This window comes from Oncorhynchus tshawytscha, linkage group LG18 (assembly GCF_018296145.1).
Source record: "Oncorhynchus tshawytscha isolate Ot180627B linkage group LG18, Otsh_v2.0, whole genome shotgun sequence".
NCBI lineage: Eukaryota > Metazoa > Chordata > Actinopteri > Salmoniformes > Salmonidae > Oncorhynchus > Oncorhynchus tshawytscha.
The window spans coordinates 14,724,274-14,747,786 of NC_056446.1; the positions used below are offsets into that span (position 1 = coordinate 14,724,274).

At 41.3% G+C, this 23,513-nt stretch overlaps 1 protein-coding gene across 2 annotated transcripts in view; it reads left to right on the forward strand.

Moving 5' to 3' along the window:
- The window catches only part of l3mbtl3 (L3MBTL histone methyl-lysine binding protein 3), a 39,308-nt gene extending 26,198 nt beyond the window's left edge, over nt 1-13,110 (forward strand). The window contains exons 20-22 of one of the 2 annotated variants that reach the window (XM_024377916.1): nt 3,438-3,598; nt 3,701-3,763; nt 11,696-13,110. In XM_024377916.1, the coding sequence (XP_024233684.1) occupies nt 3,438-3,598; nt 3,701-3,763; nt 11,696-11,839 (368 nt within the window). In that variant the 3' untranslated portion in view covers nt 11,840-13,110. The remainder of the gene's footprint in view (nt 1-3,437; nt 3,599-3,700; nt 3,764-11,695) is intronic. The other variant, XM_024377917.1, reaches the window with a different exon arrangement.
- Nucleotides 13,111-23,513: the final 10,403 nt, after the last annotated feature.

Sequence of the window (23,513 nt, forward strand, 5' to 3'; positions counted from 1 at the left end):
GGTAGATAATGCGGTCTACATTTGATTGTGAGGAATTCTAAATCAGGTGAACAGAAGGATTTGAGTTCCTGTATGTTTCTGTCATCACACCATGTCACGTTAGCCATAAGGCATACGCCCCCGCCCCTCTTCTTACCAGAAAGATGTTCGTTTCTGTCCGCGCGATGCGTGGAGAAACCCGCTGGCTGCACCGCTCGGATAGCGTCTCTCCGGTTAGCCATGTTTCCGTGAAGCAGAGAACGTTGCAGTCTCTGATGTCCCTCTGGAATGCTACCCTTGCTCGGATTTCATCAACCTTGTTGTCAAGAGACTGGACATTGGCGAGAAGAATGCTAGGGAGTGGTGCACGATGTGCCCGTCTCCGGAGTCTGACCAGAAGACCGCTTCGTTTCCCTCTTTTTCTGAGTCGTTTTTGGGTCGCTGCATGTAATCCACTCCGTTACACTGGTTGTAAGGCAGAACACAGGATCCGCATCGCGAAAAACATATTCTTGGTCGTACTGATGGTGAGTTGACGCTGATCTTATATTCAGTAGTTCTTCTCGGCTGTATGTAATGAAACCTAAGATGACCTGGGGTACTAGTGTAAGAAATAACTCGTAAAAAAACAAAAAACTGCATAGTTTCCTAGGAACGCGAAGCGAGGCGGCCATCTCTGTCGGCGCCGGAAGATACTCAACTAGTCTCGTGAAGAAGGCCAGTTTTATTGCTTCTTTAATCAGTACAACAGTTTTCAGCTGTGCTAACATAATTGCAAAAGGGTTTTCTAATGATCAATTAGCCTTTTAAAATTATAAACTTGGATTAGCTAACACTACGTGCCATTGGAACACAGGAGTAATGATTGCTGATAATGGGCCTATGTAGATATTCCATTAAAGCTACAATAGTCATTTACAACATTAACAATGTCTACACTGTATTTCTGATCAATTTGATGTTATTTTAATGAACAAAAATGTGCTTTTCTTTCAAAAACAAGGACATTTCTAAGTGACCCCAATCAAAAGTTTTAGAGTGTTTTAAAGTGTTGACCCTAACTGACCTAAGACAGGGTATTTTTACTAGGATTAAATGTATTTGGCAAAGGTGTGTGTAAATTTCTGACTTCAACTGAACATACAGTTTTTATTTCTTTCATCACATTCGCAGTGGGTCAGACGTTTACATGCACTCAATTAGTATTTGGTAGCAATGCCTTTAAATTGTTTAACTTGGGTCAAATGTTTTGGGTAGCCTTCCACAAGCTTCCCACAATAAGTTGGATGGATTTTGGCCCATTCCTATTGACAGAGCTGGTGTAACAGAGTCAGGTTTATAGGCCTCCATGCTTTTTCAGTTCTGCCCACACACTTTCTATAGGATTGAGGTCAGGGCTTTGTGATGGCCACACCAATACCTTGACTTTGTTGTCCTTAAGCCATTTTGCCACAACTTTGAAAGTATGCTTAGAGTCATTGTCCATTTGGAAGACCCATTTGCGACCAAGCTTTAACTTGCTGACTGATGTCTTAAGATGTTGCTTCAATATATACACATAATTTTCCTCTCTCATGAAGCCATCTATTTTGTGAAGTGCACCAGTCCCTCCTGCAGCAAAGCACCCCACAACGTGATGCCGCCACCCCCATGCTTCACATTTGGGATGGTGTTATTCGGCTTGCAAGCCTTCCCCGTTTCTCCTCCCAACATAATGATGGTCATTATGGCCAAACAGTTCTATTTTTGTTTCATCAGACCAGAGGAAATTATGATCTTCGTCCCCATGTGCAGTTGCAAACCGTAGTCTGGCTTTTTTATGGCGGTTTTGGAGCCGTGGCTTCTTCCTTGCTGAGCGACCTTCAGGTTATGTCGATATAGGATTCGTTTTTACTGTGGATATAGATACTTTTGTTCCTGTTTCCTCCAGCATCTACACAAGGTCCTTTGCTGTTGTTCTGGGATTGATTTGCACATTTGCACCAAGGTACGTTCATCTCTACGAGACAGAACACGTCTCCTTACTGAGCTCCTATGACGGCTGCGTGGTCCCATGGTGTTTATACTTGCATACTATTGTTTGTACAGATGAACGTGGTACCTTCAGACATTTGGAAATTGCTCACAAGGATGAACCAGACTTGTGGAGGTCTACAATTATTTTTCCTGAGGTCTTGTCTGATTTCTTTTGATTTTCCCATGATGTCAAGCAAAGAGGCACTGTTTGAAGGTAGGCCTTGAAATATATCTACAGGTACACCTCCAATTGACTCAGATGATGTCAATTAGCCTATCAGAAGCTTCTAAAGCCATGAGAATTTTCTGGAATTTTCCAAGCTGTTTAAAGGCACAGTCAACTTAGTGTATGTAAACTTCTGACCCACTGGAATTGCGATACAGTGAAATAATCTGTCTGTAAACAAATGAATCTGTCTGGAAAAATGACTTGTGTCATGCACAAAGTAGATGTCCTAACCAACTTGCCAAAACTATAGTTTGTTTAACAAGAAATTTGTGGAGTGGTTGAAAAACAAGTTTTAATGACTCCAACCTAAGTGTATGTAAACTTTCGACTTCAAGTGTGTGTGTGTGTGTGTGTGTACGCGTGCGCGCGTATATATATATATGTATTTATTTGCGTATATATTCTAGATTTAATGAGCAGTGATCATTCTCTAACATGCATATGCAGGAGTAACACCCAGTGCCTCTCAGGTATTTACTCAGTAGAATGGCGAGTGTAGACTCTTCCAGAAAATACTCTCTCATTTCCCTGAAACGTGAATATTGATGTCCTCTGGGTGTTTGTTCATAAGCGAACAACTGTTTTGTTGTAAGTTTCTCCGTCAACCAAAGTAAAGTTACATGAAGTTAGTGTCACAACTGTCACCTCATTAAATTTGTCCTAATGAATTATGACCCATGAGTCTGTGACTGTGACCCTTGCTACCTCTCCAATTGGTCCAGACTGTAATTGCTTCCCTCTCTTGCTACAGTAGATTAGTTCCTACATAAAGGAGGGGTTGGGTTAAAAGCAGAAGTCAAACTTTGGTTGGACCTTGTTTGCAATTAACCAATGAGGTGATCTTAATGTGAATTTCTGTTCCTCCCCAGGCAATATTTATCTTTGTGTTCCATCAAAACCTTAGAATGACTCTCAAAACACCACAATTTTCCGCTTCACTTGAATTGTCAATTTTAGGAGATAAACGTTGGAAGATGCTCAAAGCTGGGTTTATGCCTGGATAAAGAAACAGGCAGCTTCCCAATATGGTTAGGAGTGAGCAGCAAGCATCTGCATTCTGTTTCTTGTAACCTTTCCAAAGACTTCCATCAGATCCCTTTAGTATCGAGCTGTTCATCTTCAGGTGATCACAGCAACAAATTCCTTGCTTTTCCAAATTTAAGTGAATTAATTTGAAGATTTTTGTATGTTTATTTCCTTCCCTTCCCTAAAGTAGAGCTGACACTACAGCAAGCCCTTCACCAGTCAGTGTTCATGCCATGCACCTCGCCATCCCCTAGCAGCTCTCCTTTCTGCTGGGACCAGCACAGCAAGCTACTTCCCACTGTGGCTGGCATCACTTCAAGCAAAGTGGCTTCATGGACAGTGGAGGAGGTAATGGATGATTTGCATTGTCACTACAATGTTGCTTGCTGTGCAATGACTGTGCTGTTCATTTGGATAACTATACTAAGCATGATGTCCAATGTGTTACAGGTGATTGAGTTCATCCAAGGTCTTCCAGGCTGTAGGGAACACGTGCACACTTTCAGAGACGAGGTACAGTTTCAGTACAGAACGTGCAGCTAACCACTGATACATACACACACTCACACCAGTGGCGGTCGTTGCCATTTAAGATGACGGGGGGACGATTATTTTTTTCATGAGCATGGCCTTATTTCTATTGCAGCAAATTGGATGACTCAATGTAACATCAATAGGTTTAGGCTACTACATGATACTCAAATGTTCCCTATTCCCATCATGAGGTTGTTACAACGTACCCTTTAAATGAAAGTTTACAACATAAGTGCACAGGTTGCGAGAAATTTGAGTAATCAAGGTGACAGACATTGACACATTCAGTACCGCCTTGCACAGTCTTGCCTGCATCTAGCTGATCTAGAGTGCAATCATTAGTCAGTTGGAAACAAGAGTTTCTTTTGGACAAATGCAGATGTGTTTATACCCATTTTGTTTGTTCCGTTTGCTTCCGTTTAAGATTTTTTTTCTACAGAATCGGCGGAATGAATACACCCCTGATCACACGTAAACACAGTTCACTCTCATAGCAGCTACAAATAGCATGATCCCTTTAATCATTGTATTCCTTCTGATCTTCTCAACTTTTCCCTTCGCTTGTGGACTTCAGACACATCAGTTTCCTGTGACCAGGCGAAAAAACCTTATCATAACCGCCACATACAGCCTACATCATTATCATCATATTAGTCAACCCGCTACAATCATGCAGTACAGTGTACAGTCAGCACCTAGCAGTTTAACAGTCACACCGGCAAGCCCCGGTGGCAATAAATTAATAAAAACAAAAGCTTACCTTGACTTGGAAGAGTTCCAGCGTTGGATAGCCAGCTAGCTAGCATAGCATCCCTCGCTCTTTGAGCCAGGTGTTTGGGTAGGCTAAACTAGCAAGCTACATTTGCTAGCTAAGTGAGTGAAAGTGAAAGAAATACAACAAAATATAGGTCTCTCCTTTAATTTGTTAATTTAATTTATTAATTTGTTAAACAATTGTTTTCTCACTCTGAGACAATTTTCTCACCACATTTTATGCACTGCAGTGCTAGCTAGCTTTAGTTTATGCTTTCAATACTAGATTAATTCTTTGATCCTTTGATTGGGTGGGCATCTTCAAAAAGTTCTACAGCTGCACCATCGTTAGCATCCTGACCGGTTACATCACCACCTGGTATGCCAACAGCTCAGCATCCGACCGTAAGGCGCTACAGCCAAGCTTCCTGCCATCCAGGACCTACAGTGAGCACCATAATTCATTGGACAGTGACCATTTTTTAAATATTTTGGTTCTGTACTCGAGTACGTTGAGTTTGAAAGGATACAATGAGGGTGAAGTGCAGACTGTCAGCTTTAATTTGAGGGTACTTTCAAACATATCGGATGAACCGTTGTACATGGTCCCCCCATTTTCACGCATTAAAAAACATTGGACAGTTTATCATAATGTAGAATAAAGTAGAATAAAGTAATCATTGCGCTGCGCCCGGCCCGCCACAGGAGTCGCTAGTGCGCGATGAGACAAGGATATCCATACCGGCCAAACCCTCACGACGCTAGGCCAATTGTGCGTTGCCCCATGGACCTCCCGGTCACGGCCGGCTGCTACAGAGCCTGGGCGCAAACCCAGAGTCTCTGGGAGGCTGAACAGCATTCTTACAGGTATTCCTCTTCTCCAGATGGGATAGGGCAGTGTGAGTTCCAGTGAAGGGAAATCTTAACGCTACAGCATACAATGACATTCTAGAAGATTCGGTGCTTCCAACTTTGTTGCAACTGTTTGGGAAAGGCCCTTCCCTGTTTCAGCATGACAATGCTCTCACTCACAAAGCAAGGTCCATACAGAAATTGTTTGTTGAGATGGGTTTGGAAGAACTTGACTGGCCTGCACAGAGCCCTGACCTCAACCCCATCGAGCACCTTAGGGATGAATTGGAACGCCGATTGTGAGCCAGGCCTAATCGCCCAACAATAGTGCCCAACCTCATTAATGCTCTTGTGGCTGAATGGACGACGTAGCAATGTTCCAACATATAGTGGAAAGCCTTCCCAGAAGAGTGGAAGCTGTTATAGCGGCAAAGGGGGGACCAACTCCATATTAATGCCCATGATTTTGGAATGGTGTCCACATACTTTTAGTAATTTAGTGTATGTCACGTCATTAACTATCTGCATAGGTTACAGTTAATGGTTCTTATTGATATGTATTATTAGTATTATTTTAATTTTATTATTATTTATTTATTTCACCTTTATTTAACCAGGTAGGCTAGTTGAGAAAAGTTCTCATTTACAACTGCGACCTGGCCAAGATAAAGCAAAGCAGTGCGACAAAAACAACAACAGACAGATGGAATAAACAAGCGTACGGTCAATAACACAATAGACAAAATAAAGTCTATATACAGTGTGTGCAAATGGCGTGATGAGAGGTAAGGCAATAAATAGGCCATAGTAGTGGAGTAATTACAATTTACAAAATTAACATTGGAGTGATAGATGAGCAGATGATGATGTGCAAGTAGAAATACTGGTGTACAAAAGAGCAGAAAAGTAAATAAAAAACAATATGGGGATGAGGTAGGTAGATTGGGTAGGCTACTTACAGATGGGCAATGTACAGCTGCAGCGATCGGTTAGCTGCTCAGATAGCTGATGTTTAAAGTTAGTGAGGGAAATATAAGTCTCCAGCTTTAGCTATTTTTTTTTGCAATTCATTCCAGTCATTGCCAGCAGAGAATTGGAAGGAAAGGCAGCCAAAGAAGGTGTTGGCTTTGGGGATGACCAGTGAGATATACCTGCTGGAGCGTGTGCTACGGGTTGGTGTTGTTATCGTGACTTGGTAGAGCTGAGATAAGGCAGAGCTTTATCTAGCATAGACTTATAGATGACCTGGAGCCAGTGGATCTAGCAACGAATATGAAGCGAGGGCCAGCCTACTAGAGCATACAGGTTGCAGTGGTGGGTGTTATATGGGGCTTTGGTGACAAAACGGATTGCACTGTAATAGACTGCATCCAGTTTGCTGAGTAGAGTATTGGAAGCTATTTTGTAAATGATATCACTGACGTCGGGGATTGGTAGAATAGTCAGTTTTACGAGGGTATGTTTGGCAGCATGCGTGAAGGAGGCTTTGTTGTGAAATAGGAATCCGATTCTAGATTTAATTTTGGATTGGAGATGTTTAATATGAGTCTGGAAGGAGAGTTTACAGTCTAGCCAGACACCTAGGTATTTGTCCACATATTCTAAGTCAGAACCGTCCAGAGTAGTGATGCTATTCGGGCAGGCGGGTGCAGGCAGTGAGCGGTTGAAAAGCATGCATTTGTTTTTACTATCATTTAAGAGCAATTGGAGCAAATGGAAGGAGAGTTGTATGGCATTGAAGCCCGTCTGGAGGTTAGTTAGCGCAGTGTCCGAAGAAAGGCCAGAGTATATGGTGTCGTCTGCGTAGAGGTGGATCAGAGAATCACCAGCAGCAAGAGCGACATCGTTGATATATACAGAGAAAAGAGTCGGTTGGGAATTGAACCCCAAGAGACTGCCAGAGGTCCGGACAACAGGCCCTCCGATTTGACACACTGAACTCTTGAGAAGTAGTTGGTGAACCAGGCGAGGCAGTAATTTGAGAAACCAAGGCTGTTGAGTCTGCTGATAAGAATTCGGTGATTGACAGAGTCGAAAGCCTTGGCCAGGTCGATGAAGACGGCTGCACAGTACTGTCTTTTATCGATTGCGGTTATGAAATCGTTTAGGACCTTAAGCGTGGCTTGAGGTGCACTCGTGACCAGCTCGGAAACCGGATTGCACAATGGAGAAGGTACGGTGGGATTCAAAATAGTCAGTGATCTGTTTATTAACTTGGCTTTCGAAGACTTTAGAAAGGCAGGGCAGGATGGATATAAGTCTATAACAGTTTGGGTCTAGAGTGTCACCGCCTTTGAAGAGGGGGATGACCGCGGCAGCTTTCCAATATTTAGGGATCTCGGACAATACGAAAGAGAGGTTGAACAGACTGGTAATAGGGGTTGCAACAATGGTGGCAGATAGTTTTAGAAAGAGAGGGTCCAGATTGTCTAGCCCAGCTGATTTGTACAGGTCCAGGTTTTGCAGCTCTTTCAGAACATCTGCTATCTGCATTTGGGTGAAGGAGAAGCTGGGGAGGCTTGGGCAAGTAGCTGCGGGGGGTGCGGAGCTGTTGGCCGGGGTTGGGGTAGGCAGGAGGAAGGCATGGCCAGCCGTAGAGAAATGCTTGTTGAAATTCTCGATTATCGTAGATTTTTCGGTGGGGACAGTGTTACCTAACCTCAGTGCAGTGGACAGCTGGGAGGAGGAGCTCTTATTCTCCATGGACTTTAGTGTCCCAAAACCTTTTGGAGTTAGAGCTACAGGATGCAAATTTCTGTTTGAAAAAGCTACTCTTTGCTTTCCTGACTGACTGCGTATATTGGTTCCTGACTTCCCTGAAAAGTTGCATATCGCGGGGACTATTCGATGCTAGTGCAGTCCGCCACAGGATGTTTTTGTGCTGGTCGAGGGCAGTCAGGTCTGGAGTGAACCAAGGGCTATATCTGTTCTTAGTTCTACCTTTTTTGAACGGGGCATGCTTATTTAAGATGGTGAGGAAAGTACTTTTAAAGAATGACCAGGCATCCTCGACTGACGGGATGAGGTCAATATCCTTCCAGGATACCCGGGCCAGGTCGATTAGAGAGGCCTGCTCGCAGAAGTGATTTAGGGAGCGTTTGACAGTGATGAGGGGTGGTCGTTTGACCGTGGACCCATAGCGGATGCAGGTAATGAGGCAGTGATCGCTGAGATCCTGACTGAAAACATCAGAGGTGTATTTAGAGGGCAAGTTGGTCAGGATAATATCTATGAGGGTGCCCATGTTTACGGATTTAGTGTTGTACCTGGTGGGTTCCTTGATAATTTGTGTGAGATTGAGGGCATCTATCTTAGATTGTAGGACTGCTTGGGTGTTAAGAATATCCCAGTTTAGGTCACCTAACAGAACGAACTCTGAAGATAGATGGGGAGCAATCAATTCACATTGGGTGTCCAGGGCACAGCTGGGAGCTGAGGGGGGGTCTATAACAGGCGGCAACAGTGAGAGACTTATTTCTGGAGAGATTCATTTTTAAAATTAGAAGCTCGAACTGTTTGGGCATAGACCTGGAAAGTATGGCAGAACTTTGCAGGCTATCTCTGAAGTAGATTGCAACTCCTCCCCCTTTGGCAGTTCTATCTTGACAGAAAATGTTGTAGTTGGGTATGGAAATTTTTGGTAGCCTTCCTAAACCAGGATTCAGACACCACAAGGACATCAGGGTTGGCGGAGTGTGCTAAAGCAGTGAGTAAAACAAAGTTAGGGAGGAGGCTTCTGATGTTAACATGCATGAAACGAAGGATTTTTCAGTTACAGAAGTCAACAAATGAGAGTGCCTGGGGACACGCAGGGCCTGGGTTAACCTCAACACCACCCGAGGAGCAGAGGAGAGGAGTAGGATGAGGGTACAGCTAAAGGCTATCAAAACTGGTCGTCTAGTGCGTTGGGGACAGAGAATAAAAGCGGCAGATTTCTGGACGTGGTAGAATAGATTCAGGCCATAATGTACAGACAGGGGTATGGTGGGGTGCGGGTACAGTGGAGGTAAACCCAGGCACTGAGTGATGATAAGAGAGGTTGCATCTCTGGACCAGCTAGTTATGCTGGGTGAGGTCACCACATGTATGGGAGGTGGGACAAAGGAGGTATCTGAGGCATGTTGAGTGGGACTAGGGTCTCCGCAGTAAACTAAAACAATGCTAACTATCCTAAACAACAGTATACAAGGCATATTGACATTTGAGAGAGACATAAAGCGAGGCATAGCTAAGACAACAACGGGTAAGACAACAACAGCTATTCAGCTAAGACAACAACAACAGGTAAAATGGCGATGAATGGGCAGAGAGGGTTGGTTAACTACACATAGGGCCTGAGTTCGAGGCTGGGGCCGACAGGTAAACAAAAAAATAAACAAAATTAAGTACCGTGATTAATGAACAGTCCAGCAGGCATCAGCTATGTAGCCAAGTGATCATAGGGTCCAGTGAACAGCAATAGATGGAACAGGGAAGCCGCGGGGTAGTCGTTACTATTATTTAGACTTTCTCTGAACTGAAGGCCATTAGGCCAATTTAAAGCTATCCCTAGACATTTGAAATATCTTCATGCCTAGAAGAGCCTCCAGGCTTCCGTAATAACGGTCAATTGTGAATGAGGGAAAAAAAATATAACAGAGGCAGTTTGGTAAAACTAATCCCATCCGAATCATCCACTGGAAAACGTACATGCTGGTGTAATAATTACATAACTGACGTTCTATATAAAATACTAGGCCCATGCAAATAGGGCTTATGGAAGGGGGTGGGAACCATGAGCCTCCTAGGTTTTGTATTGAATGTACCCAGAGGAGAAGGACGGAAACTAGCTGTCCTCCGGCTACACCATGGTGCTACCTACAGAGTGCTGTTGAGGCTACTGTAGGCTACAGTGTGTTTTAATCACTTATTTGGTAACATAAATGTATTTAGTATCGTTTTAAAAATGATTGACTTTTTTAATGTTTCACTATTTAATTTTTCTGAAATTTGCTGAGGAGGATGGTCCTCCCCTTCCTCCAGTGAGGAGCCTCCACTGACACGCACACTGGCTTCTGGGAAAAGGACTTCCCATTAATCTGTCTGTTGTGGGATTATAAAGATCCCATTTTGGTTTCATTGGATGCATTACCTTCACATTATCTTTCATAATGGTGTGGTCTCATCTGAGTCTGCTTCAGAAGTTTTAAGTGCCTCTGCAAAACTCACCAATGGATGTAGCTTTTAAATTACAACTTGTATGAGTTCAGTAGTTCAACTAACGGACCTTACAGATAAATGTTGGCATATTGATAATTGTTGTGTCCATGAACCTCTCTACTTGAGGCAGTGGGTCAATGGGGAAAAGAATGAATATGCTGGCAGCTTGATTGACATTCACGAATGGAGTCACTTTATAGAACAGTTAACGACTAAAGGATTACCCAGCTGTTCCAATGGCTAATAAAGGCAACTCAAGACATATTTCTCTGGAGCTAAATTGAGTGGTGGAAGCAGTAATACATAAGACATGCAGTGCTAGTCCCTGACTGACTGACTGATTGACTGACTGGGGACTGCAAACAGAGCAGCTGTCACTAGAAACAGCTGTCACACAGTCTGCTGGTGGACGCCTGATTCACTCTCATGTGTCCTCCATCATTTCATTCTCCCATCAAACCAGAGTATTTTCAGCTCCAGAAACAAAGACTTGGATTGGGGATAGGTAGTCTTTGGTCATCTTTTCTACAAATGGTTATATTGTATTAATCCTCAAATAATCTCTTAAAACTATTATAGATTGTATTGCTTTTGTGACGCAATGAAAACAATTGTTCACAAACAATTCTATAACTTAATTGTCCCAGAGGCCTGTGGTTTAAGGCAAAAAAAAAAAGTGTACTTTGATTCACCCACTCAATTAGGCCTATTTGGGTATTCTCTACAGATTATCCAAGTCATTAAACACAGGAAATTCTTCTCGTGGTTCTCATGAATTTATGTTCATATTGTGCCATTCTGTCAGCGGTAACAGCGAGTGATTTTATGACAGGTTGTTAAAAGTAGAATATGACTCAACCTCTGAATAACACCCCCTCTAATGAGGCATGAACATTTGCATAACCCTCATGGTGGAGAATCCTTTAAAAAACCTTGCTTTGAAGGGAATTATTTGAGCACCGCTATGTCTTAACTGTGTGCTATTGGATGTTGAATGTGAAACATATTCCTTAGGCAAAAATGGTCATTAGGAAAGTGCTTTGATGGTGCCCATTTTAAAATGTGAGACTTCTCTAACTCTTCCCTCCCTCCCATGTTCTTGTCCAGCAAATAGATGGCGAAGCCTTCTTGCTGTTGACCCAGGTTGACTTGGTGAGGATCATGAGCATCAAGCTGGGTCCAGCCATTAAGATCTACAACTCCATCTTGATGTTCAAGACGGCGGAGGAATCGGCATGTAATGAGCTCTGACGAAGATGGGAGGCTACTATTTTTCTCTTCTTTTTTCTCCCCTTAGGAGGTCTACAGACAAAGATGTGAAGCACAAAGAACCGTCCTTCCCAGCGGATGCATCTCATGCGAACCGAATTGCACAAGTTCTTTAAAAAAAAAAAATTTAAGACAACCACATTGCATACTGAGAATCTCCAATAGGAATCTCCAATAGGATTGTCATTTTCATATTTTTTTTTATTATTAGTGTTGGCGCGGTGCCACGAAGTTGTTCGATCTACTTAAAAACTGAAACTGGAAATGCAGAGGACTATGAGTTTATCACCCTTCAGATTTCCTTTAGTGCATCACAATCAAGCAACTTTTCATCATGTAGAAAGTGCCATCTGCACGGGGGGTCTCTGGTATTATAGAAGATGATTGGCTTTAGCTGTTCCAGTCTCTCTGGAATGCCGACGTCATACAGGTCAGAGAAATGAATACATTCATGAGGAAGTAATCATGATTTTTGATCCTTGTCACTTCTGTCTGTCTGATGGGTTGGGGGTGCTGCAGGAGAAGGCTGTATATTTCAACCGAGAGGAGAAAGGGATTTTTATTCTCTCACCAAACCAACAGGGGCACCCTACTGTAATAATTCAATGCACCAGGCCCTGCATTTAATTTCCCCATGGTAAATGCCCCCAACTCTTATGTTTTAGGGATAGCAATACACAGTACCTGTATAAAGACCAACGTGGGTCATCTTGGTCTGGTTTCTTTCTCCTGTGTACTGTACAGTCACCTCATCAGTACTGCTCAGGCCCTCTGGAGCAGTGACAAGTGTATGTTTACAGTACTTTAATGTACCAAACCCAGGGAACGGGTTTGGTTGATTGAATCAAATATAAAATAAAAGGCTATCTATATGGACATGGGTATTACTTCATGTGGACAATTGTTCACTATTGTTGATTTATGTACTGCAATTTCAAGCAATTGTTAAATATAATTGAACAGGTACGTTGCTGATAATCTCAAATAGCATACTTAGTGTTCCTTAAATTATGTTGACTGTAAATGTGCTATTTCAATTTGCTTTGCCGACGCCTAAAGAGAACAAAATGCCGGTATATGTTTTGCTGTTATTTATTTATTTAAATCTCATACCGGTGGGTGAGACTGCTGTGTGCAGAATTATGCAAAATAATGTAAATGGGAAAAGAGCTTGCTATTTCTGAAGCTAATATAATGATGAAGCCTTTAATTCCACCTGTATTGATTCACAAATAAATACAAGGAGAAGTACACTAAGGCTGCCTCTTGTGTTACTGTTAAGTCTACTTGTGTCCCAGGTGTTACCTCTGTCTCAAGTTCTCCTTCCAGGGTACACTAAAGCCACTTTGGCTTTGTTGAAGTGTTCAGTACAAGAATATTACTAATCTCACTAATCTCAAAGAATTTTTCACATCCTGTCACAAAGTACTATATTCTTCCTATTTGTCACCATGTCATATTTATTACCCTAAGAAGGGAAACATAACTCACTTGTTCTCTTTTCATGCAGTGAACCCTTTCGTATGGTTCAACACAATCTTTCATTTTCTATTATTCCTTATTCCATGTACAAATCATCTGACAGCTGATGTTTGATCATTGTGTCAGTGCTCCATTCTTCTAAATCGCCTCCAACTAAGAATCTAAGCTGGAAAGTTTGTCAAGGGATCATTGTCTTTGCTGTGTTTTTGTCTTTCACAGGATTTCAGAATGGAAATGTATTATGTACTGCAAAGCATAAAGATTTTCAACAGAATTTAGAAATAGGCATTACCACAGATTCCTGATGTATCTATATGATTTGAACTTAATTCAATGTTTGGTGCGAAGGAAAGTGTTCAGTACACACTCTGTTATCGAATAGCCTTTTCCCATGGAGGACTCTAGATTAGGTTGGTTACTTACAGATGACTAGCTTCAGGGGGAATATTTCCTTTTACCCTAAAAAGGCGGATAGCTGTAGAAAAACAGAATAAGAGTCAATTGCCTCCAATACCTCTGCAGCCAGAGCATGACAGTTGTTGGTATCTTCTGGAAATGTCAAGCTCATGCTGGTATATGCATCTATTTTTGCCTTGTAATGAATATTTATCATGACGTTTGGTGCTATTTTTCTCTCCAACAAAGGAGCAACTTATTTTTAGCTAACAAGCTCACAGACTTATGAGATTATGAATGCGTATGCACATGAATAAACAAACATACTGTAGCTAGGGCACAGTGCAGATTGAAGATAGACGAGGGCTATGTTCCAGATTGTTATTACACTGCTTGAATAATTTTACATGTGCCCTCAGACACAAAACAGTCCATGAACTTGGCTGATAATGAATTCAAATGTAAATTTATTATGTTTGGCCCTGACTGACATTTGGTAGAGAGGATCAGATGTGAAATGCAATTATGCTATTATTTATTATGCTATTCTGCTCCCAAGCAAAATTTCCTATGATTATTATGTTTCTAATGACAATGTAATCTCATGATTGCCTCTTTCAATTTTGAGTTGGAGTAGGGTGGCAGAGAGCCACCATCTTTTAGGCATTTTTTTTATAATGGATAGTTCAATTGGTGTTATTAAAGTAACTGTCCATTGAAAATCTCACTTTTAAAAGTTCATATTCCGTTAACTTATACACAAATTATATTTTTGACTCATCCTATACTCATATTTCTGTCCAAAGCATAAATTATAGAAAAAAACACCTCAAACTTGTATCTCAAACCGACCGTATCAAAAATGCTGGCTATTTCCTCATAGAGGATGATATCCAATCAGCAGTCTACTCTCATGAATATTCTTTATGACCGGTATATGCCCACACCATCCTTCAAAACATTAAGAGTTATCCTTTTTAGATAAAACTATACTAAATATATGTACATGTCACCAAATAACTGATTTAAAATCCTTATCCTGTGTCAAATCCTGTGCGTCAATCTAATGAACATAATTTTTAAAAAGCCCCATCTGCCTATTTCACCCATCTGCATCTGCGGTTGAAAGTGTTTGTCAGACCAGGAGACATCCCCAAAATCTGTTTTCTCATGAAAATGTTTGTAGCGTCCGAACCTCTTGGGCTACAAACTAATATGACTGTGGAAAGAAAGGGGAGAGTCAATGGTGTTCTCCACAAGTGTCACTGAACTCATCTGAAGGTAACCCATACAAATGAATGGAAGTATGGAGGTAGTTTTATCACCTAGATATAGGACAAAGACTTCAAAACCTTATTCCTAAATGATTAATTTTGTTACTGTATTTTTTGCCATTTCTGAACGTGTTATTCAATGCGTTTCTATTTGATCAAATAATAAGAAATACAACAACGAAAAAGCTTTCGGTTTTATTTGTTTATTTCCACTGGGGCCCGTCGGTGTCACTGCTAAACTGCTTGCTCTACACTGTACTGCGTGATTGTACACATGGATTGGATTGTTCACTAATGCGTTCATTTGAGTTTGTTAACTACAACATTAACATAGTGAGAACGATGTAGCGGTTAGCGGTTATGTTATGAAGGTTTGACTTGGATAGTTTTTGCGCCTGGTCACAGACAGCTGTTGTGTTGTGAACTGAAGTCCACAAGCGAATGAAAATGTAATTACTACAATTTGTCTTATTACGTGTTCACCTACGTTATAAACATTCATTTGTAGGCCAAGTTGTAGCAGCCACATGATGGGTATAGTGCAAATTTGAATATCATGTTTGGAGGCTAAACCTAGCGATGTTACATTGAGTTGGGAGAATGGAATATGAATGACAGTCATCCAATATGCTGCAATAGAAATAAGGCCATGCTTATATAAAAATATTGTCCTCCCTTATCTCGAATGCCACTAACCGCCACCGGGGTACGCCCACACCATTTCAACACAGAAAATAGGCTTTTTTTTTTGTAAGGAAAACTATTTCACTCGTATTGTAATTCATTATTGGTCATATTTAATAGAAATTTGGAAACACTGGGCAGTTACTTTAATCATTCATGATCAACTTGTGTGCTGTACATTTTCTCACTTTTAGTGCTAGATTGGCGAGAAAAACTTAGTGTATACTTTAAAGACATTGGCATAGATTTTAAAGTCTGTTTCAAAAACAGCATCAGCTCATAGCCTACATTCTTAATAGTTTCCTACATGGGGCAATGACGCGCACAACATTGTCATTTCTAAAAACCGTGAGCTCCTCCTGGAATGTGAATGCCGTTGTGGGATTTCCTGTGGAGCACCCTGTGATCCAGCAGCTGGAGAAGCCAAATTATCCCACACACACACACACACACAGCTAATCCCCAGCCCTTCTCTCCTTCCTCCAGAAACACAGCAACTCTAGGAGACTTGGCCTTAAAGCTACAGTGAAAAGAGGTCATATGCTCTCACACAGCAGACTGACAAAGCAAAAATGCGTCAGCCATTATCTCTCTAACAGAGGAATGGTGTTGAGCCCAGCAGCAGTTTTTGATTAGCCAGGGAAAAGATCCTAACTTCAGTTTATTAATCCTCCATCACATGTGGATCATCCTCGTAATGTATGTCATGGTGGCATATGAGCAATATGCATATGACAAACCAATTTCACTGTCATTCCTGATTATTATTAATACAGTGCAATCGGAAAGTATTCAAACCCCTTCCCTTTTTGCATATTTTGTTATGTTACAGCATTATTCTGAAATGGATTAAATATTTTTTGGACCTCATCAATCTACACACAATAACCCATAATGTCAAAGCGAAATGTTTGCACATTTACTAAAAATAAAAAACAGATACCTTATTTACATATGTATTCAGACCCTTTGCTATGAGACTCTAAATTGAGTTTAGGTGCATATTGTTTCCATTGATCATCCTCGAGTTGTTTCTACAACTTGGTTGGAGTCCACCTGTGGTAAATTCAATTGATTGGACATGATCTGAAAAAGCACATACCTACGCTATAAGGTCCCACAATTGACGTCAGAACAATTGACTGTCCGTAGAGCTCCTAGACAGGATTGTTTTGAGTCACAACATTTCTGCAGCATCGAAGGTACCTAAGAACCCAGTGGCTACGTCATCCTTAAATAGAAGAAGTTTGGAACCACCAAGACTCTTTCTAGAGCTGGCCACCCGACCAAACTGAAAAATCGGAGGAGAAAGGCCTTGGTCAGGGAGGTGACCAAGAACCCAATGGTCACTCTGACAGAGCTCCAGAACCTTCCAGAAGGACAATCATCTCTGCAGCATTCCACCGATCAGGCCTTTATGGTAGAGTGGCCAGACGGAAGCCACTCCTCAGTAAAAGGCACATGACAGCCCACTTGGAGTTTGCCAAAAGGCACCTAAAGGACTCTCAGACCGTGAGAAACAGATTCTTTGGTCTGATGAAACCAAGATTGAACTCTTTGGCCTGAATGCAAGCGTCACGTCTGAAGGAAACCTGGCACCATCCCTACGGAAAAGCATGGTGGTGGCAGCATCATGCTGTGGGGATGTTTTTCAGCGGCAGGGACTGGGAGACTAGTCAGGATCAAGGGAAAGATGAACGGAGCAAAGTACAAAGAGATCCTTGATGAAAACCTGCTCCAAAGTGCTCAGGACCTCAGACTGGGGTTAAGGTTCACTTTCCAACAGCAAAATGACCCTAAGCACACAGCCAAGACAACACAGGAATGTCCTTGAGTGGCCCTGCCAGAGCCCGGACTTGAACCTGATCGAACATCTCTGGAGAGACCTGAAAATAGCTGTGCAGCAATGCTCCCCATCCAACCTGACAGAGCTTGAAGGGATCTGCAGAGAAGAATGGGAGAAACTCCCCAAATACAGGTGTGCCAAGCTTATAGCATCATACCCAAGAAGACTCAAGGCTGTAATCACTGCCATAGGTGCTTCAACAAAGAACAAAACAATCTAAAAACCTGGTTTTGCTTTGTCATTATAGCATATTGTGTGTAGATTGATGAGGGGAAAAAACGATTCAATCCATTTTAGAATAAATCTGTAACGTAACAAAATGTGGAAAAGGTCAAGGGGTCTGAATACTTTCCAAATGCACTGTACATGCCACATAATGTTGCAGCTCATTTTACTGGAATATTGTGGAATGGATTGTAATGTTCTGCTTTGTGAAAACAGAGCTGTAACCCTTTTAAACCTGTTTGGGATAGGGGGCAGCATTTTCACATTTGGATGAAAAGTTTGCCCAGAGTAAACTGCCTGCTACTCAGTCCCAGTTGCTAATATATGCATATTATTAGTAGATTTCGATAGAAAACACTCTGAAGTTCTAAAACTGTTTGAATGATGTCTGTGAGTATAACAGAACTCATATGGCAGGTGAAAACCTGAGAAAACTTGAGGTTTGTAGTTATTCAACTTTTGGCATATCGAAAACAGTGTCTATGGGGTCAAATTGCACTTCCTAATGCTTCCACTAGATGTCAATAGTCTTTAGAACCTTGTTTGATGCTTCTTCTGTGAAGTAGGGCTCTTTGAGTCAGTGGTCTGGCAGAGTGCCACGAGCTCGTGACGCTCGTTCACGTGAGAGCAAGCTCTCTTCCATTGCATTTCTGAAGACAAAGGAATTCTCCGGTTGGAACATTATTGAAGATTTATGTTAAAACAACCTAAAGATTGATTTTATACTTCGTTTGACATGTTTCTACGGACTGTAACGGAACTTTTGGACTTTTTGTCTGCTCGTGCGTCATGAGCTATTTGGACATAAATGCTTGTGCGTCAACAAGGAGCTATTTGGACATAAATGATGAACTTTATCGAAGAAATCAAACATTTATTGTGGAACTGGGATTCCTCGGAGTGCATTCCGATGAAGATCATCAAAGGTAAGTGAATATTTATAATGCTATTTCTGACTTCTGTGACTCCAACATGGCGGATATCTCTTTGGCTTGATTTGTCATCTGAGCGCCGTACTCAGATTATTGCATGGTTTGCTTTTTCGGTATAGTTTTTTTGAAATCTGACACAGTGGTTGCATTAAGGAGAAGTATATCTTTAATTCTGTGACACTTGTATCTTTTATCAATGTTTATTATGAGTATTTCTGTAAATTGATGTGGCTCTCTGCAAAATCACCGGATGTTTTGGAAGCAAAACATTACTGAACGTAACGCGCCAATGTAAACTGAGATTTTTGGATATAAATATGAACTTTATTGAACAAAACATACATGTATTGTGTAACATGATGTCCTATGAGTGTCACCTGATGAAGATCATCAAAGGTTAGTGATTAATTTTATCTCTATTTCTGCTTTTTGTGACTCCTCTCTTTGGCTGGAAAAATGGCTGTGTGTGTTTTTGTGACCTGACTCTGACCTAACATAATCATACGTTGTGCTTTCGCTGTAAAGCCTTTTTGAAATCGGACACGATGGGTAGATTAACAAGAAATGTATCTTTCATTTGGTGTATTGCACTTGTTAATGTGTGAAAGTTACATATTTAAAAAAATAGCGGAACCCCTAGCCGTAAGAAGTATTAAAGTAAAATCAACCTCCGCTCCTTTTCTGCAAATGCAGGATTCTGTGGCATAATAGTCTGACAATCCAAGTTCAGCTTCAAATCCAAGCCAAATGGCAATGATCAGGGTAAAAGGGGAAAGAGAGGAGAAAATGATAAAACAATATGGCCCGGTCACAGCCAAGTGAGATTTGGCTGAATTAGCCTGGCCCAGCCTGGCCTTATCACGTCATCAAAGTGCTCCAGAATTCTTCTCCCAATTATGCAAAACAGGAATCAGCAGCCAAATCTGATAACCTATCACTTTTTCAGTTGTACCAAGTCATCTACACTGATGTTAGTCCCTTGATAATAGAGCAGATGTTCCACACTATTACCTCACTCAGCCTGTAAGGCAATTTCTTGGGAAGCCCCTGACCAGTGCCAGTCTATGACCAGGATGATGCACATCCAGGATGATGACAGAGGCAGATGTAGCCTACACTACAAGGCAAATACGTATATTCTGACTGTTTGTAGTCTATCCAATTTAATAATTATTTTCTCTTTCAATGATGGTAATATCTTGCACATAATAAGAGCCTATTGTTCCCACTAGCATGTAACTGAGTTTTAACCAGTCATAGTTTAATTCTAGATCAAAAAGAACGATTATGGATAATGAGACCAGGAAGGCAGGAGAAAATCCATAATAGATGTATAAAGAAAAGATCAGCCTGCCAGAACAACAACACCTTAAGATTTTCTAAACAGATCATACAGATTCTAAATGTTTGACTTTTATTTATTATGAATCAATCATTCCCGCTGAACTGGCTATCCATTGTCTGTTGCAGTGGCGGTCGTGCCGTTTAAGATTAGGGGGGACGATTATTATTTTCATGAGCATGGCCTTATTTCTATTACAGGATATTGGATGAATGTCATTCATTGTCCATTCACCCAGCTCAATGTAACATCGATAGGTTAAGGTTACTACATAATACAAACATTTTCCCTGTACCCATCATGAGGTTGCTACAACCTAGCCTATAAATAAAAGTTTACAACGAAGGTGCACAGGTCGAGAGAAGCATTTGAGTAATCAAGGTGACAGACAGTGACACATTCAATTCCACCTTTCACACTCTTGCCTGCATCTAGCTGATCTAGGTTGTAATCATTAGTCTAACAGTTGCAAATGAGAGTTTCTATTGGACAAATTCAGGTATGTTTGCTTTTGTTGAAGAAGCGTTTTTCAACAGAATCGGCAGAACGGATACACCCCTGATCACACACAAACACAGTTCACTTTCATAGCAGCCACATACAAACAGCATGATCACTTTGCTTGTTAATTCCTTCTCACATCTACGCACTACCCTCCTCTCACCTTTTACCTTCGCTTGTGGACTTCAATGCACAACACATCAGCTGTCTGTGACCAGACGAAAAAACCTTATATGTGATACAGTTGGGATATGTTTAGAAAACATTTTTGCAACCAACTGAACATCAACAAGACCTCATCACCTCATGATCGAAATAATATTACTCTATGGCACAGGATAACTTTGGACACTCACAATGTCTTCACATCAGCACAGACTGAATGAAGATACACTGTACGGATGTCAATTTAACAAAAGGAGATGTGAATTAAAGATGCACTCTTGAACTTGGCATAATTTCAGCCAGTAGTTTTGAAAGTAGTGGTCGCGAGCCAAAACTGGTCACCATTTTTTGTGTACTACGTCATCCAATTGTGTACTACGCCATCCAATTGTGTACTACGCCATCCAATTGTGTACTACGCCATCCAATTGTGTACTACGCCATCCAATTGTGTAATATGCTACGAATTTTGCAATTCGTATATCATACACATTTTGTAATTCGTGTGATAAGTTACAAATACAATTTGTGCAATATGTTACGAATTTGTTGTGCTTTATATCCCAGAGTGCATCTTTATTGTCTTATTAAGACATCATATTATTCAATCTACTAAATGACTAAAGTAATTACAGGGGAAGACTATGCTTTTCAGCATCAGACCGTAAGTGTGTGTGAATCACTGCTTTTCTTTGTGTAATAGGTCTTCAACTAACTAAGGTTTTCCTGCCATGCTGCCACAGCAACCAGCATCCTCGTTACCATGGAGACACCATCTCTTGTTCTCTGTATTTTAGATGGGCGTCATTGCCATGTACGTGTGTGCGTGTTTGCCTGTAAAGAGAGGTGTGCGTACATGTCTATGCATGCTTTCCTCCCAATCATATTTCTATTTCAGAATGACGTCACAGAGATCTGCTGAAAGACACAGTTCAAAGATGTAGAGCATTGCTGAATAAATAAACGCTCTCTTTATGTTAAACACTTCACAATGTTCATTTGTGGGGGTGACACAATGGAGCTATGCAAAGAAAAACGTGAATGCCATGTCTCATTTCGGAGAAAGTGACATTAGAAGCTGGCACACTCTATCAGTCCCTGCCACTGCAGCTGTATGGCAGTCTATTCTTCAAATGTCCTCCAGACTAAAATACAGCTGATGAGCACTAGAAGGGCTGGAAACTGTAGATTTTTTTTTTTATAGCCCCCATGTTTGAGGGGTTCAGTATTTCATGACAATTAGCTTGTTCATGATTCAGCCAAGGTTTTTTGTCCTTTTAGCTCCAAGCTACATCTCAAATCTGCTCAGCCTCAGTGCCAAGTAAGTGTTATTACGACTACCTTCAGTCGAGTAAAGAACGGACGTGCCAGTAAACACTGAGAACAGTATGGAAAGTAGGACTTTTGAGGTTTGTGATTAACAATAGCCAAGTTTCCGTGGCTGATTTTCAGTTGGAGTTGAAGCTCTCCGTGTTTGGGGAAAGAGTGTGTCAGCATCAGTAGAGCCAACACTTCCCTGGGAGACAGGCTAATGCATCTGCTGTAACTAGAGATCTGTCTGTGATGGACCACGGCTTCTCCAATTAGGTATAGGCGGCTTCCCATCTTACTATATTACCCAGGTCAAAAACATGTAGGCTACACTGAAAGTATGTGTTACCAGCTGTAGTACGATGAGAAGGTTCCGTAAAAACTCATACGTAACAGATGCTCTGGGGGATATTTCTTTTAGTGAATACATTTCTTCTTCACTGCCAACAGAATGCTTCTACACCTGAATGCTTCTACACCTGATATAAATGGAACCATTGCAACTGAGGTTTGCACAACAGATGATTATATAGATTTCACATCCACCAACTGTAACAGGAATTATGGTGCCAAGGGTTTAGTTCTCTTTTTTATCCTTTGCTAAGTGTATTCAGACCGTCTGTCCACCTTTCTACTTCAATAGCACCGTCCTTCAGGAATCTCCTTTATACCAGGCATTATTGAAGAAATTGGCCTTGAGCTTGACCCACTGTAAGAAGAGGAGCGAGTTCAGGAAAAGAGAGTGGAGGAGATGCACTCTAGGGGGATATGAGGCAACTGTAGCTGGAGGAAAATACAATACAAAGGCTCGGTAGGTCACTGATGTTTGCTCAAGCGAGTATTCCTCAAGGCATGATCCTCATACTGATCAGAACTCAGAGTGGTAAACAGGTTTGTCAGATATATCATACGCTTAATTAGAAAAATGTCCTGATTTGGTTTTTCATAATTAAAAGACTGTGAATAAAAGAAAACCATGAGGATAACATATTTCATGGTTAGAATTGGTTAGAATATTATGTGGTATCTATACAGTTAATAACCTCCAAGGCCATGAACAGTATATAGTATCCTTCTCAGTAGGCATGCGACGTGCTAAAGACCTAGATTTTTTAGTCTGATTAGTCAGATTAACAGGTCTGTTTCATGTCTTTTTGACTCCATGAAAAGTATGTCTTATTTTTGGTTGATTTATGGTTTATGGTTCAAATCTGATTTAACTACTGTCCAGTTATCTAAATGCTACTCAGTGAATCGAAACCAATCTATATAAACATGTAAACTGCGTTTGGGGCCATGATCCATTGGATATAAGACACTAGAACCATTACAATTATTACAATTGGAGTAATGTTCTTTTTCAGCAGGGTTCACATGATTCAGCTGGCAAACAACAGCTGGCAGAGACCCCCAAAGTGGGTTAAGGTCTCATGGCACACTGTACCCAGTCAACACGCTGGGCTCAGGCCTATTCTGTTTGAGACTTGAGGGACTCGGC